At 49.9% G+C, this 17602-nt stretch overlaps 1 protein-coding gene across 1 annotated transcript in view; it reads left to right on the top strand.

Annotated features, from left to right (window-relative positions):
- Nucleotides 1-323: 323 nt before the first annotated feature.
- Nucleotides 324-17602, top strand: part of Lrrc27 (leucine rich repeat containing 27) — a 29901-nt gene continuing 12622 nt past the window's right edge. The window contains exons 1-7 of the mRNA XM_052196307.1: nt 324-501; nt 2019-2315; nt 6036-6166; nt 9061-9119; nt 11314-11466; nt 14036-14411; nt 15779-15925. Coding sequence (XP_052052267.1) covers nt 2067-2315; nt 6036-6166; nt 9061-9119; nt 11314-11466; nt 14036-14411; nt 15779-15925 — 1115 coding nt within the window. The 5' untranslated portion in view covers nt 324-501; nt 2019-2066. The remainder of the gene's footprint in view (nt 502-2018; nt 2316-6035; nt 6167-9060; nt 9120-11313; nt 11467-14035; nt 14412-15778; nt 15926-17602) is intronic.

Genomic DNA, 17602 nt, shown 5'->3' with positions numbered 1-17602 from the left:
TCCTCTGGGGTCGGCAGCAAGGCTTCTATCCCCACCACATCTGGTATTAAGGCGGTTTACTGTGTTCCAGTAATTTCTCTTTTCAGGAGGGATCCCTTTTCTCTAGAGGAAGATGTAGTTAAGGGGATATAGACCTGGTTGACCTGACTCCCAGAATACCCTGCTCTGCAGATTTCTAAATGGTAAAGGACAGCCTCCAAGTTTCCACACTAGGAGGGTCTGTGCAGAACCAGGCCACTACAAAAGCGATGCCTATTAGCGGCCAATCCTGCACCAGCCTGGGAAGCCAAGAGCGCTGCAGCTGCTGCTTCTGCGCAGGCGCGGAGGGCAGCGGTCAAGTCCAGAAGCCTGAGGCCCGAGGGTCCAATGCCCTGGAAGGCGGTCTGCTCAGCAGAAGCATCTCTCGACCTCCCTCGGGTCCCCAAGCCCTCCCCGGATCCATCAGCCCGAGCTCTCAAAGTTTCTTTCTGGCCTTGTCGCCCACATCCAGCATAAGAAGCGGTAAGAGCACGCGTACCCTAAACCAATCCACCCCAGACCCGCGGCTTGACGCCCTCCGGCCGCCGTACCGCAGCAGCGTCTCCATGGCGACCTTGTAAGCCGCGCAGCTCGCTCGTTTGTTAGGCGGTGCCTGCGCCTCTCGGAGGCGGGGCATCCGACGTGTCAGGGCGGAGTCGCAGGTGGGCGGGGAGGAGGAACCGAGCCGGAGGGTGGGATAGCTGTTACGTCAATCACCGCTGGTCCACTGGACTGGATGGGACCAGCCTCCAGGTTGCGGGGCGGGGTCACAGACTGGCGAGCGTATAGACTCTGAGGTTGAGGGGACCTCCCCATCATCTGGCAGTGAGTCTGGTCTGCTAGGGGTCCTGTGAACATCCGCCTTTGATGGCATGGTGGTGGGAGAGGACTATGAGTAGGTCCCCTGCCCCTTACAGTGTCTGCTCCTGGGAGGATAGGAATTGAGGCCCAAAAGTAGAGCTCCCCGCTAACCCAACCCAGTGTGGAAACAGCACCTCTGCCTCCCTCTTGTCCACACATTTTCCTTACAGTGTAATTTGTTGGAGGCAGAATCTTTCCTCCTGATTCCAAGGTGTAGAAAAAAGATACAATAAGCCATAGACTGTGCAAAGACTTGGAGACCTTAGGGAGACCCACTCCCGGGTGGTGGTGTATCTCCTGCCAAAGCAAACCTAGGCTCCCCATGAATTGTCCACCCTTGAGATCTGGCTCCTTAACTGAAAAGTTAGCTCCTTAAAGGAGAGTGAAACTAGGCATGTGTGCCAGTCATTGGACTGTTCAGTTGACAGATGATCTTAAATCTAAAAGCATTCCAGCCGTCCTCTTTGCTTGGATGGTTTTGCAAGTATACTCTGGCTAAGCAAAAGGATTGTTGAACTAAGATGCAAGATTGTCTTTGCCCAGGTGTTCCCCAGTGCCCACCTGGATACCTCTTTGGTCTGGTCTGGGCCAGAGCAGGAGCTGGGGAAAACCCGACTTCAGAGTCTTGGATACAAGAAGCAGAAGAATTTCCAGGGTGGAAATAGGAAACTCTTACCAAAAGCCTCTCCCCATTTTGCAGGTGGTTCGCAAACTTGAAAAGTCTCCCTCGGGTTTCATCGTGGGTGCTTGTTTCCACGGCTATCTTCCAGTTAAAGTTAAACTGTAGTCAGGTGGCTGCTTGCTTGTAATCCCAGCACGTTGGAGGTAGATGCAGGAAGATCAGGGATTAGAAGCTTACCAGGAGGCCAGCCTGGGCTACCTGAGCTTCCCCCCTTTTCAAATCATAATCATTTTCTTCTTCAAACTTTGTGGAACAGTGTGAGGAACAAAGAATTTCACCAGCACCTTCTTATGTTCCAGTATTTACAAGTTTAAAAGCTAAATTCATGGTACTGCTGCTTTTTCAGCAACTCCAGCCCCTACAGATGTGCCCTGGCTATTCTGCCCTCCCCCCTCCCTCCCTGTGTGACTTCTGGTTGCTAGGACACACATACCGACACCCCCTCCCTTGTTTCCAGGTGACTCCATACCAAGAAGGATGAGCAGTGGCCACTGGAGGGCATCAGATGGAGGACACCAGCCCCCAAGCAGTGGCAGTGGCCGAGGAGGAGGCTGCTAAAGATCCCAAGGATGCTGCTGCTGCCGCCACCGCTGCTGCCACCGCCGCTGTCGCCAAGAGCTTCCCTGATCCATTTTCCGGAGATGATGATCAAATGGATTTTGAAGGGGCCATCTTTTCTTCCTCACCAATATTAGACCTGAGTCAAAGAGGCCTGCGCCATTTGGGAAAGTTCTTTAAAATTCCCAACCTTCAAGTAAGTCCAGATCCCGGGATGGTGTGATGCACGCGTGCCTGCCGTGACTGCAGCCTTGGTTCCTCTCGTTAGGAGAGGTGAATTCGAGAAGGAGCAGGAGGGTTAACTGGCCTTTCACTGGCTGACCACAACAAAGAGCCATTGAGATGCGGTGCCAGGCAACAGAGAGGGGTAGGGATCAGGATGGGGCAGCCTTCTCCAACTCATGGGACACCCTGGGTCTCTGAATTAAAACACATGTCCTTCTGAAGTTCCCCAGCACTCTGGAAACAGTTGGAAACTTTCTCTCATTTTCGTGATGTTACTGCTTTCCTCTGTGTCAGACCGGCCTTCAGGGCACTCCCTAGTAATGTCCCTGTGCTTTCTGGAACAAGCAGCGTTGATGACAGATAGGATAGAGGATGCCCCGACAGTGATGGCACTGCCCCGGTGTCACAGAATGTCCTTAAGTTGCATTCAGCTTCATCTGGAACCTAGAAAATAGCACTGTGGTGTTTTGTAAGATGACAGTAAAATGAGTAAAGACCTTGTCAGAGACATCGCAGCACTAAGGTAAACTGTCTATTCGCTCTGCCACGTCTGCTCTCAAGGCATGAGAGGAGCAAGCACTCTTGCCCATTTTTTGTAGATGAGGTGCTTCTGTGTGACCCAAACTAGCCTCAGATTCAAACAGTCTTGCCCGCGGCCTTGCCTGGCTGGGTATCATCACCACCAGGAGTGCATTCTTGGTTACAGAGCCTACCTCCTCCAGCTGCTGCTGTTCACATGTCACTAAGAAGGGAAGTCTCTGTTGTCAGGAGTTCACTCAAGGTGACTGCACAATACCCATTGCCTTTATTCAAACAGGAAAGAGGAAATTTCAAAGTCCTTCAGGTCTAACTGTCTGAGAAGACAGGCGGTGCTGTGCCAAAAAGTCTATGAGGTAATAACTACCCAGAGATATAGATCATTAGGGGTTGTGGGCTTCATTTTGCAACTGTGTGACAATCAGTCCTGGAAGGTGTAGATTCCATGATAGGGACATTGATGCTCAGAGGACATGGAAAGGAACCCTGTTCACCCTAGGACCCGTAGGAAGGGCACAGCATATGCTTGACTGACTCCAGACAGCATGGAGCCAGGCTTGCCAGGCTTGCTGGGGATGGATGGTGTGTTAGCCTCCTGGTGTTCATTTTCCCATGTTCAGAAGGAACCCTGGTTTCCACGCTGAGTATCAGGATTAGCTTACACTGAGAGGAAAAGAGCATGCCTGAGCAGGTTAAAGCCTCCACTCTAAAATGTCAAGCAGGGTCATGATGGGGCCTTGCATGTGTATGTCTCTGAGGACATGTGTCCTCATGTGCCCAGAGGCACATATGCATGTGTGCGGACATCTGCCACCATATGACTGAAGAAGGCATGTACATATGTGGAGAGGAGGAATGTATCCTCACATGTCTAGAGACAGGCACATGTGTATGCATATGGATATGTATTTTTATGTGCCTGGGGAATGTATGTGCATGGAGACATGCATTCTCGTGTACATGGAAGCATACATGCCGGGTGTGTACTCTGTGTACGTGGAATTATGCATAACATCCAGTCAAGGGCATGTGTCATACCACGCATGTCAGCTGCCACTCTACTCTCCAGAGACCATGCCAGCAGCCAGCAGGCAGGTACTGACAGTCTCCAAACTGATATTCTATTTTCATATTTACAGAACACCACTATTGCAAGCAACAATCTTCAAAGAACCTAGAAGTCATTCATATCAGGAAGATGGGATCTGTAGAGTTGGAGGCAGTTACACCCTGACAGGGAAGCTGCCCATGGCTGCTGGAGTAGGAAGGCAGCTCAATTGTAATGGCTGGCACACTCACACTCTGATCTACTGGCAGATACACTCATACTTTGTGATTTAATGGCTGACACATTCACACCTCCTGTGTGATCTAATGACTGACACACTCACACCTCCTGTGTGATCTAATGGCTGACACACTCACGCTCACTGTGTCATCTAATGGCTGACACACTGACACTCACTGTGTCATCTAATGGCTGACACACTCACACTTACTGTGTGATCTAATGGCTGACACACTCACACTGTGTCATCTAATGGCTGACACACTCACACTTACTGTGTCATCTAATGGCTGACACACTGACATTCACTGTGTCATCTAATGGCTGACACACTCACACTATGTCATCGAATGACTGAAACACTCACACCTACTGTGTGATCTAATGGCTGACACACTCACACTTACTGTGTCATCTAATGGCTGACACACTCACACTTACTGTGTCATCTAATGGCTGACACACTCACACCTACTGTGTCATCTAATGGCTGACACACTCACACCTACTGTGTGATCTAATGGCTGACACACTCACACTCACTATGTGATCTAATGGCTGACACACTCACACCTACTGTGTGATCTAATGGCTGACACACTCACACCTACTGTGTGATCCCACCAGGGAAGGCCCATTGCCCTGACTCTACAGCCAAGGACACCCAAGAACAGAGAGGTGCAGGAGCTTACTCAAGGTCACATAGCTAAGAGTTTTTGAAACCTAGATTTAAACTCAGGAAGTGTTACTTTAAGGTCAATGTTCCTGACATCTGATGCTGCCCCATGGCAAGTGAGGACACAAGTATAAATATGCAAAGTAATGCCTTGACAGCATATAGCAGCAACATCAATGGAGGCATTTTAAAAATACCCTATAATCCAACCACACTGCGGTTATAAAATAACACATTCATGGGCCGACAGGATGGCTAAGCAGGCAAAAGTGCTTGTCAAGTCAGCCTGGTGATCTGAGATCCATCCCCAGAGCCCATGTAAAGGTGAGAGGAAAGAACTGGGTCCACAGAGTCGCCTTTGATGTTTACATGTGTGCTGGTGCATGCATGTGCACCATGCACGCATGCAACACAAAATAGTAATAAAATTTCTAATATTTACTTCTGATATATATTATATATAATCCTATCTATATTTCACACATACACACACACACACACACATATATATATATATATGTATATATATATAATGTGTATATATGTGTGGATACATAACACACATATATAGTATGCATATATAGCACACACACACACACACACATATATATAAAACTTTCCCCCTTATCCAGAAATTCTCAGTAGAAAATTTCAGAAACAAACTATGTTTTAATAACATAAGGTGTATCTTTATGACCGTTCTGTCGCATCATTGGTTAGTGTTAACCTCTTGCTATGCTGGCTTCATTGTAGGAGCGCTCAGACAGGAAAGCAGAGTGCCCCAGTGCTGTCTGTGGTTTCAGGCATCCACTGAGGGGTCAGGACAAGGCTTCACAGAACTCAGATGGAGCCACGTGTCTTGTCTTCTTGCCTGCGTGATGGCCTCTTTCTGTATGACTGGTCATCAAAGATCTTGTCACAGCAGAATGTGTCTGTGTCCTATAGCTTCGTCCTCGCTGCCAACTGGGAATGAATCAGCCGTGGCTCTTGCCGCCTGTTCACTGGGTTTGCTGAGGTAGTCCTGAGTGTAGCCAGAGAGAAGGAAGACAGTTGCAGGTTTTAAATCTCTCTGGTTCTTGAGTCTACTGTTTGCTTGGTTTGGTGTATAGCTGTGATTGTTTTAGTCCTTTTGGAGATGGTTTTAAATTTCACTGGCTGACAAAGCACCCTCTGGTCTCCTTCTGTGGAAGCAATTACACCTGCAGAGGAATTTGCTCAGCGAGATTCCGAAGGATTTCTTCCAGCTGCTGCCCAACCTGACATGGCTGGACCTCCGTTTCAACAAGATCAAGGTTCTTCCATCTGGGATTGGCTCTCACAAGTAAGTGTCCTTCGATGTGCGATTAGATCATCTTGATCTGGGCCGGGCACTGAAGAGGCAGAGGCAGGCAGATGTCTGAGGGTGTGAGGCCAACTTGGTCTGTAATGAGCTTCCATTTCAAAATTAAACAGTCCATATGGTTCAGACAGAGCCCAGGGTGCATGGCCAGCCATCCCAGGTGCAGCCAACCATGTCATGATAGACTTGGCATTTTCTTAGGCAGCTGATTCTACCTGGCCCTGCTCTAGGAAGCTAGGATCTAAAGTACACTGGATATATGAAAAACCCAGCCACATGTTGCCATGGGCCGTGGGGAATCTCCCCTGACTATCAGGGAAGAGCTTTGCTCCCTTTTGGAAAGCTAGAAACCTCCAAGTCAGCAGTGTTCCACCACATCCCTGCCCTTGGCTTCCCAGGATTTTCTGGAACTCTCAGTTTCAGAGCCCAGTCTAGGCCACCTTCAACCCAGGCTTCTACCCCCTGCCCTATCTGCAGGCCCGCCACCTCCCTTCCTGGGTTCTCTCTCCATGCCATATGTAACCTCCTGTACCAGTGTTAGCTCTGACCTGGACACTCACTTCAGGCCTCCTATCACCTCATTGGCTAGTACAGAAAAGGGGGGTGCAGATAGAGCTCCTGAAGCAATTGGGCGTGCTTACCAGGTGTCAGGGAATGGTAGGAGACAAAGCTGACAAAGGCCTCTAGGGTTTGGGATCTGTGTTCTCAACTTTGAAATTTATTTTGAAAGAACTAACTGAACGTGGGAGGGTTAGAATTAGACTTGGCCCCAGATCACTGCCTAAGGAAGGAAGCTGTAGGGCAAAGGGGAAGCGGGGAGAGTTGGCAGGCAGCCAGGGAAGCAAGTGTCCATGCAGAAGGCTTGGCTAAGCTGACCTCGGCAGGACCTCAGGGGACCTCAGAGCTGTTGGCATTGGCATCATGAGGCCCTTACAAGAGTCATCCAGGCAGTGACCCCATTGCCAATGTAAGGGTATCCTAGTGGTGGTATCATGACTCCACCGTGTAATGTAACAGTGTAAGGTTTACAGAGGTTATATTGTTTGGGAAAATGTAAATAAAAATGAAAAAATATCAAGCGCTTGGCACAAATGATAGGAGTGAGAGCAAATGCCCTTGCCTTCAGTCCGGCTCAGCAGGAAGCAGCTTGCTTTGGGTGTGTCTGCACCAGGGGATGCTCCAGGAACCCTCCCCTGGAGCTGCAGGGACCTTGAGAGCTGCAGAACAAGCTATGGATGGACTAAGGGGAGGGCACATGCGTGGCCAGCTAGCTGTTGTTAGGACTGCAGGGTTGGATCTCTTGAGTGGATCTCTGGACCGTTTCTACCCAGTCATGCCTGCCTGCCAGGCCACCTTCGGGCTCTGTGTCCTGTGTGGCCTTCTTCCCCCACAAAGGAACCAGTGGCTTTCATCCACAAAACATGTCATTGTTATCAGTCTGGCAAGTAGGTGTTGACCTCGAGGGTTATGGTCACATAAACTCTACTGCTGCGAGACCCACTTCACCCCAAAAGCGGAGTTCCATCCCCAGATCTGGAATCCTTGGATTTTGACAGTCAAAGCCAGCTGCTTTGTGTTGTTTAAGTTATAATTGAGCCTCTGATTTTACACCCATTATGTCATTAAAATTGACTCCACTAGCTGAAGAGCTGAAACATATTAATTAGAAATTTTAAGTAATTATGGGCTCATTAAAGGCTTTAAAGTTAAAAAAAATAATTAAAGCAACAGTATCATCAGAGCCCCCCCCCCCCCGTGTGTGTGGATATTTGAGCATGAGTGCAGAGATTAAAAACAGGCCTTTTGATTCATTCTCCTGAGGCTACAAGTGGGCAGGTGTGTGTGCAAGTGTAAGCTGCCTCTGATAGTGACCCGTGAGGACAGTCCGGTACTGCCAGAACACGTGGACTGACACGGCTCTTCATCGCACGGGTATTGCTATATAAAGTAGAAACCATCCTGCATACTTGCAGCTTAATATTTGGTAAATATTAAATATTCTTCCAAAAGAAGTCAGGCCAAGTGGACTGGAATGCCTTCGGCTCTGGTGCTGGAGAAGTCTGTGGCACGTTGCTGAGTCTCTTGTCTTGAGTCACAATCAGCTGCTCCCAGAGAGCTGGCACATCCTCGCTGGCTGCTCTCTCAGGAGCAGATGTCAGGAGCACCACAGCGAAGCCGATGGGCTGGGTCAGCAAGGTTGCAGAACCTCCCTCTGCGCACACTGCGTGAGTGTGTGTTCTTGGGGCAGAAGAAATAGGTCAGCGGTCAGTCGAAAAAGCTGTCTGGGGAGCAGACTAGGCTCTCTGTAAAGACCCACAAGAACAGTTTTTGACCCTCCGTGACTCCAGTTTCAGGGGACCTGACACCCTCTTCTGGCCTCCACGGTCAGATGGTACATGAACATAAACTTAGGGCCTAAAAACTGTGATTACACGTAATTCTCTTTAAATAATAAATCCTTTTTAAAAAGAAAGAAAAGTTTATTTATTATTTCAAATAAGGCAAGATGTTCAGCTAGCGCTGGCCACGAGACAATGCCCATCTGTCTTCAAATGAGCGGCGCAGAGCAGGAACGGGCTGGCTTGTGCCAGATTTCGGCTGAGGGTCCTTGAGAAGTAAAGGAGGAGAGAGTGAAAACCAGCTAGACTTGTCAGAATTAACTGTGAAAAACAAAACAGAGCAGGTGCCACACTCCTGCTGTTCTCTGAACTCTGAGGTGTTTGCTGGTGGTGCATGGCGTGGGTATGGGTGTGGGTTAGGACGTCTGGGACCCAAGAAAGGAACATGGGGACTTTGGGCATGTTTTATAGACTTTCCTTTAATCTTCTACTTTCTAAACTGTTTTTTGTTTGTTTGTTTGTTTCTTTCCCTTAAAGACATTTGAAAACTTTGCTTTTAGAAAGAAATCCTATCAAAATGTTACCCGTTGAGCTTGGTAAGTACCACAGCAGTAAAATGGAAGGCGGCTTAAAATGCTTTGAAATTCCAAGGCCTTGTGATGGAGCTGGGGCCTGGCCAAAGGGATAAGGCGACAAGGTGTTCAGAGTCCCTCTCCCAGGTTCTTAGTTACTCTTACTGTGATAAAACACACTGGCCAAAGCAGCTCAAGCCAGAACGGGTGTGCTTTGGTTCACACTTCACAGGTTCACGGCAGGCAGGTGACTGAAGGTGTCAGGAGGTCGCACTTCATCTACAGTCTAAAGGCAGAAAGTGCTGAATTCTGGTGTTCACCTTTTTCTACAGTGCAGGATCCCAGCCCTGGGGATGGTGCCACCCTCAGTAGTATGGGGGGAGGGGAGGTTGTCTTTCTACTTCATTTAACCTTACCACAGTACTCCCCCAACCCCCACAGGCATGTCCGGAGTGCTGTCTCCAAGGTCCTTATAGATCTCAGGCCTGTTCTCGGGTAGAACAGTTAACACTGTTACTTGTGTTGTCTGCGCCAAGACCAGGCTAAGCTTTGCATATGATGCGAGGTCTGACGAGACCTGGCCCTACGCCTCTGTGCGTGGCCATCACATGGCTTTGCTTTCTGTGGAGGCCATTCCACTGCTTTGTTTCAGGGCCCTCCTTGTCTCAGATCCCGGGTAGGTGGGCGGGGCCGTTCACTGGTGTGCAGTTTCTCTGCTGCAGATGAGGCCAGTCGGTTTCTCCTTTACACATCGATGTGTCTTGCTTTCTGCTCTCTTATCTTCGTCTATTTAAGGTTGCTTTGCTTTCTCTCTTTTCAACTTGGCTGAGTTGGAAGCTTGGGGTTTGACCTCAGTCCCTCTTTTCTAACTGACATTTGAACTGTACTTTATCCTAAACGCTGCCTTCACTCCACCCGTGGGGTCCTGCTGGCCACTCAGCACAACAGTGTTTTCTGGCATGACTCACTCGTGGACCATGTTTAAAGTTGTTTTCTTCTCTGCTGTGACCAAATACCTGACAAGAACAGCTTGAAGGCGGAAGGGTTTGTTTGGGCTCATGGTAAAGAAGGGCGTGGTAGAGTTCACTCTGACAGGAATATGCAGCTGGGTTGTATGAGGAAGCAAAGAGCAGGGAATGCTGCTGATCACCCATTTCTGCTTTTTGCCTTTTCAGTCAAGGACCCTGATCCATGGGATGGCGCCTCCCGGGTTCAGGGCGGGTCCAGAGTTAAGCCTCTCTGGAGATACCCCATAGGCACACCAGGCATCTCCTGGGTGACTCCATGTTGGCCTGGTTAATTACGAAGATTAGCAGAGCCTGCTCCTTAGCTTATACAAAAGTAGAGATCCTCCAGCCAGCTTCCTGTGCTGAGTGGGGCTGTGCCATTGAAAAGGCGGGAACTCTCGGGCCAGATAAAAGCACAGAAGCCACTCGCTGTATGCAACCCACTTGCAGTCACTAAAATGCAGGAGGCACGAGCAGCTGGAAGGGAAGGGAAGCAGCAGGCACGAGGACAGAGGTGACTTCATGTCATTGTGTCATGACTGAAGCACTGTGCATTTTAAAGAAGACGGACAGCAATCTTTGGGAGAAGATATTGCCTTGGTTTTCTTGACATTATCAGTTGGCCATGAAGCTCGTCTAGAAGCGGGGATGTGAGGAAAAGTGGCCGAATAGATGAACGTGGGAGGAAGGAAAGACCATGATGTGGTCTGTCATTCACACGAGCAGATACAGAAGCGACAGCTGGTTTTCACCTGGACTTGAGATGGCTGGGAAGTGGATCCCTAAGATATTCTTAGACATTGTCAATCCAACCAGGTTTGGTGACTCATGCCTAGAGTTCGAGCACTTGGGACCTGAGACAGGAGGATTGCCGTGTCTCTGAGGAGAGCCTGGGTTACACGGTGAATTTTTTTGTTTCAGTGACTAGTATAGGCCAGTCTGGGCAATAGTAGGGTGAGACCCAGTCTCCACAAAACAAAACAATATATAGCTGTCAATCCTCATTACCCATTTCCCCACCTTTTCCTCCTCCTCTTCCTCCTCTTTCTTCTTTTGAGCCAGTCTTTTGTAGCCCAAGCTGGCCATGAATTCCCCATGTAACTGAAGATAACCTTGAACTCAGGAGTTTCCTGAGTCCACCTGCTTTCCTCTCCCTCCCGAATCCATCTCCAAGAGGTGGGCAAAGGATTGAAGTTTCCCCTCCATTCCAGGGCAGGTCACTACACTGACGGCACTGAACCTGAGACACTGCCCTCTGGAATTCCCTCCTTACCTGATTGTGCAGAAAGGCTTGGTATCTATTCTCACCTTCCTTCGCATCTGCTCAGTGGAGAAGGCCTTCCCTGGAGATGAGTCACTTCCAGGTTTGTAGAGAATTTTCTGTTATTCGATGACAACTGAGATTGTGGCTTCTCCAGCCTCTGTGCGGCTCACATGGCAAAGGCTAGCCCCTACACTGACCCAGACACCACGCCTTGCCCTGGCCCCAGTCCACTCTGAGCAGTACACACCTGTCTGGGTAGGCGTAGTAAACGTTCATGGGATAAGGCAAGTGGGGCAGTCCTTGCCTCCAAGCCACTAGCAAACAGCTGCTCTGAGAGGGCCTTGTGCTCCTCCAGACAGCGTTTTAAAAAGCTCCACAGAACACATCCTGTGCCCACCTAGATACTGAGAACTAACTTAATAAACATGTGGTCCAGCCGGGCGGTGGTGGCACACGCCTTTAATCCCAGCACTTGGGAGGATTTCTGAGTTTGAGACCAGCCTGGTCTACAGAGTGAGTTCCAGGATAGCCAGGGCTACACAGAGAAACCCTGTCTCGAAAAAAAAAAAAAACAAAAACAAAAACAAACAAACAAAAAAACATATTGTCCCTTTGTGGTGATATACTTAAACTGCCCCATTTTATCAACATATCAAGCAGCCAGAGGGGGGGGGAGGGGATTGGTTGGCCATCCACCACGAGTGCCCAGGTTGCAGTGTTTTAAAGCAATCACATTCATAAAGGGCCTTAGCTGGAGTCAGGCCCTGGCTCTGAGTCAGTGATTCCAGGGCCCTTGGGTGGTTTTGAGAGGTGACTCAGAAACATTAGAGGGAGTGGCACTGGGCAGCAGGGAAGGTGAGGAGCTGCACTTGAGCAAGCCCCTGGGACTCTTGTGTACAGTCTAGGCCTCAAGGGACCCTGTGCCTGCATAGGGATCTAGCTGAGGGCTCCTCCTTGGGTAGCACCTAACTCCAGTACCTTAGACTGCCTATGTAAAGGCACATAATTTAGGGGAAAGCCACTGATAGCAAGCCTCCAAGAGGCTGTGATGGCACCCTAGGTCCCTGAAGGACAGCTTGACAAGGACAGGACAAGAGGACACTGCATGCCTGGCAGGAGCAGGGGCAAGCGTGGGGTTATAGAATCCTGAGAGGCGGGGGTGAGCATCTGGAAGCAGCAGCTACTGTACTGGGGGGGGGGGGGTCTGAAGCAGGTCTGGGGCAACACCCGGGCCAAGTGGTGCAGAAACTAGAGGACATGCATGTCAGACCCCAGAGAAAAAGCATTCTGTTCTCAGGAGTGAGAATAACACAAAAGAGGAGACGGAAAAGCTCTCCTCCAGGCTGGAGGAGACTAAAGGAATAAGTTGAATACACACCGGGCAGTTCGAGGCCAGCCTGGTCTACAGAGTGAGTTCCAGGACAGCCAGGGCTACACAGAGAAACCCTGTCTCAAAAAACAAACACACAAGCGAAAAAAAAAAAAACCAGAAGAAGAAGTTGAATACACATTTCCAGGAAGACACTGGGTCTGGCACCAGGAAATGGTACAAGAAGTGTCACCAGGACAACAGGGGTTCAGATCCACATGACATGACAGATGACAGAAGTTAGTGTGACACCCTGGCTCTGGGGTAGGGTTTGGGACTGGAAGTTGCTCCTATTCTGACGTGTTTTATGAGTGCAAGGAGGGGATCAATGGTGGTCAAGAGTGGTCAAGGGGTTTAGCACCTAAGACCAGAAGATGCTAGACAGTGGAGGGGTCACTCTGCTTGACCCCACACCTTAGCTCCTATCCAGTCCTGGACCTCCTGGCTCACGGTGCTGAGCCTCTGCCTGCCTGAGGGCAAGTCTGCAGCCTGTGTCCCCACTGGGCAGGTGCCACTCGACCTCAGCAGTCCTTGGACTTGTTTCTTTTCTCAGTAGCTCACCCAGAACTAAAAGTCAGCAAAGCACTGCCAAAGAACAGCAGGCACATGGGCTAGCTTCTAATTGAAATAAAAATTCAAGATATCTTGGGGGAGGGGAACAGAAATGCTCATAAGGGCAGCAAGGATGCCTCATGCACATGGACCAAAAGATACTGTAGGTGGATAAGGTGTGAGGAGTTCAGGGCTTTTGATGAATTGTGTCCATCCCTTGCCCAGTAGCTGCTGTGGGTCTGTGGCAGCCTGTGGGGTCCAACCAGTCCAGACCTGAGTGGACTCCCTCTCACCTCCCAGACATCTGAGCAAAGAAACAAAGGCTGTGGGCCTGGCCACTAGCTGATTCTCAGAGTGGCATTGATTTACCGGCCACTGCTTATAGTCATACTCTCATGTTGGTGTGGTAAAATGCCCAACAGCAGTAACTTAAGGAAGAAAGGCTTATGTTGGCTCAGGATTTGAGGAGAGACAGTCCATCTGGGGCAAGTCATGGCAGCAGGCACTTGAAACAACTAGTTACAATGTGTCTGCCTCTGGGAGGCAGAAGGAGATGACCTCTGACGCTCAGCAGTCGGGGGTCCCCAGCTCATAACATGATGCCACCCACACTGAGGATTGGTCTTCCTGCCTCAGTGTGAAGATACTCACAGACCCAGAAATGTGTCTCCCAGGTGATTGTAAATCCAGACAAGCTGATAATGAAGACTGACCCCACAAACACTGAAATGCCTTTTTGTTCCACCAGACGTCTCAGCGGCTAAGATGGGCAGCAATGACCTATCGTACCCAGTGCTCGCTCTGCCCCATAAAGGCTCATCCAGCGACAATTGCCTTAATGTCCTGGACCAGGAGGCAGCTATGATGAAGGAGAAGGTTGACTTCTTCCCACCTATGGAAAGGCTAGACCTGAGTGAGCTCCGCAAATCCAGTGCCTCCTCCGAGATCTGGCCAAGTAAGGAGGAGATCAAGCGCTTCTGGAAGCTGAGGCAGGAGATTGTAGAGAATGAGAAGGTGGAGGTCCAAGAGAACAAGCTCCTGGCTGTTGAGCTGCCGCCCAATCTCAAGGCGGCGCTGAATGCCAAGGAGAGAAAGCGTAGGAAGCCGCCATGGCCCACAATCAGGTAAGGCTGTGCTGAGGCAGACTACCTGACCTACAGAGCTGTAAAGTTACGTCATGATCCTCTGAAGCAGTGTCCACTTCCTCACGTGCTTGTCTGTTCTAAAACCATTGTTTAGGGTATCCTGGGCCAGCCCTGGTACAGGAGCAGAGCAGCCCAGTGTCACTGAACTCACTGGGCAGAGTAGGGCATGTAGCTCACGGGTGAGGTGTGATGCCTGTGCATGCAGCTGATATATGTGGGAACTGTGTGGCAAGAGAACGAGAATGTCTTCAGACTGGCTCGCACATCCTCCAGAGAGATGTCATCGTATCTCAGGGAACAATTATGGGCTCCTGTGGGTGACAGACTCTTAGAACTGACAGTGACTAGTAGTTTAAAACTCGATCTGGACATTTAGAAAGATAGCACATGCACCTGGATCTTTAAGTCAGGCTCTCTCACTGAATATTGTTCTTCCTGTTAGTCTATCCGGCCAACAAGCCCCTAGGATCTATCTGTCATTACCCCCACCCCACAGCGCATGCCCTGCTCTTGGTTTCTGCATTTATGCCTGGGGACCAGACTCAGGTCTTCACACTTGGGCAGTAGACCTTTCATCCACATAACCACTGCTGCACTTCCTGGGTTTGAACATTCGTCTAAATCTTAAAAGCACACACACACACACACACACACACACACACACACACACATATTACAGCCAAAAAGTTCTGGCACCCTGCACCATGTGCTGTGGTCTTGGTGGCCTAGGGCTACTGAAATGTTCTCAGTGAGTAGTAGCATTCTCCTCTGCTGTTTAGAAACCTCTATCTTCCCCCTTATGCTCACTATGATTAGTGATAATGCCAATTTATTTCTGCAGTCGTGGTCCACTTTCTAAAAGCACTTAAGTTTGTCTCTTTGTCCAACATAGACACTAGAGTTTAGCCCTGGGAGATTGATGTGGCTTGAGAGGTTTGGGACATTCAGTGTGTGACCACATACCCCCTCTGGTTCCCCCTGCTGTCAGTGTGCCATCTCCTGGGAATGGCTTAAGGATGCTCTTTCCTGTGGACTTCAGCTCAATACTGATGGACATCTGGAGGACAGAGTCCTCAGTTGACACAGATCAGTTCTGAAGCTGTCTCTGGGTTGCTGTAGCTGGGAACCAGTGACTATTTCAGTATGCAATGGAGCCACCAGGCCTGCTTGAAGCTTTTCTGCTATTTATTAGGGCAGGGGCTGGGGTCTTGGTTTTGGTTTTTTGAGACAAGGTCTTACACTGTAACCTTCTTTTAAATCTGCATGTGTTCATCACTGTTTCTCTAGCAAGCATGCTTACCATCACATAGTTACATATTCAGCTATTAACATTTTGTGGTTTTTAGAAAGAGGTCTACGTCCTTCAAAGGCATGTTGCCCAACCTCTCTTCAACGTACCAAAATACAGTCCATACAAAAAGGATGGAAGACACTCACCAGGCGGCTTTTCAGGAGCTCCAAGCGAGGGAGACCATGCTGGAGCAGCGGAGGAGGTGCGCCCGGGCTGGGGTAGCGTCAGGACTGGGAGACCTCCCAATGGTCAACCATGTTGATGTGGTTTTGTCTCCAGCCTCACCGGGACACTGATGGCCTCAGTTCTCCTGGCCAGGCTGGGTCAGCTCCCCTCATTTGGAAGCCCTTGCTTGCACATTCCTCATGGCCTACAGTTCTCTGAGATGCCCAGCCTCTTTCTCAGCCATGCAGACGCCTTGTTGGACTTGCACAGCACGGTGGTTAGGGGGCATCCTTTGAGCAGTTTATTGTCCCCTACTCTTCGCTGGGGCCTGCCTGCATTTTCTGAGTGCCTTGAGCTCTTTGCCCCCACCACACACACACACACACACACACACACACCAAGCACCTTTTTCCTCCTCTGCCCATCCCTAGGGCCTGCCATTATATCTAAGACATGTTGCTAGAAGTGACAATCATCTGTGAGCTTCTCATGTCAGTGGCACACTGACACACTCCCCGCCCTTAGGTTCCTGCACCTAGCTTGTCACCCCCACCATTCTCAACAACTGTTCTCCTCTGCCCTGTAGCTCTACTGACAACCCAGCTGTGTCCCGCTATGGGCACCCTCCAGCCAGCCAGTATGGACCACATCCACAGTACCACAGGGCCCCAAACCTCATGGTTGGGTTTGGCCAGTGGGGGATCCCGGTGGATATGTACGCGCTGGTTAAAGCAAGGATGGCCTCTCTATGTCCTTAGTTTCTGTGAACTCCCTAGTCATATCCCATATGCTGCCTTTGACTTTATCTTTTTTCCCATTTAGTTTTTCTTACTGTCCCTTCCCTGCCCTGTAAGGATCTGGGATCCTGGCCACATCAGGCACATGTGCCTGAAACCTCCCGCTCCTCCCCTCTGAAGCCTGACTATAAATAAACCTCCTGAGGCCACAACCAGGAAGTCTGCCTCTGTTTGTCTGTGACCTAACTGGGGACACACTGCTCACAAGCAGCATTCATAGTAGCCTATGGCTGGCGGCGTAGCAGACACCCTGTGGTCAGTTTCCTCTTCCACGGTGGGTGGGTCGTCCACCTTTGTTGAAAGCATGCCTTGTATACAAAGAACCAGTGACTTCTTCCCATTGTGACTACCTCTGTATTGTGCCCCCTTGCTGAGCAGCTATGGGGGGAAGGGGGGCAGGCACCCTCACTTTCCCAATCAGGAGCTTCCTGAGGGGTGTGCAAATCCCTTCTGTTCCCTGTGATGGAGGGGTGACTGATGAAGTGGGAGTCCCTTGTTCAGGAACTAAACGAAGATTTGGAGCACGTCTGAGCACTGGGGGCTAGGGGCTTGGACCATCTCGACTGGTGGCAAGATATGTGGGAGGAGGAGGTATAGAGGAGGACCCAGCTCTATACCCTAGGTTGGAACCCAGGGGACCCTGGAAGTTGTAAGGCACCTACACAGGAGATGGAGTTCAGGATGGAAAAAGATGGGGAGACCCAGACCAATGCAGGAAATGCAAGAGCTAGTGCCCAGGTGTGTCTCTCTGAAGAGGGCAAGAAGAGGCTGTTCTGGAACAAGATTTGGGATACCAGCCACTGGAGCTGATGGTTAGGGGGAGTTCTGAGAGGAAAGTACACTTGGCAAACAGCAGAGGTGGCTTTGATGTAACAAGGCCCCATTCATCCCTACCACTTTGGACACTGTGAACATTC

This window comes from Apodemus sylvaticus, chromosome 1 (genome assembly GCF_947179515.1).
Source record: "Apodemus sylvaticus chromosome 1, mApoSyl1.1, whole genome shotgun sequence".
Lineage (NCBI taxonomy): Eukaryota > Metazoa > Chordata > Mammalia > Rodentia > Muridae > Apodemus > Apodemus sylvaticus.
Note: the sequence above shows the minus strand (reverse complement) of the source record. Positions and strands in the feature narration are given on the sequence as shown.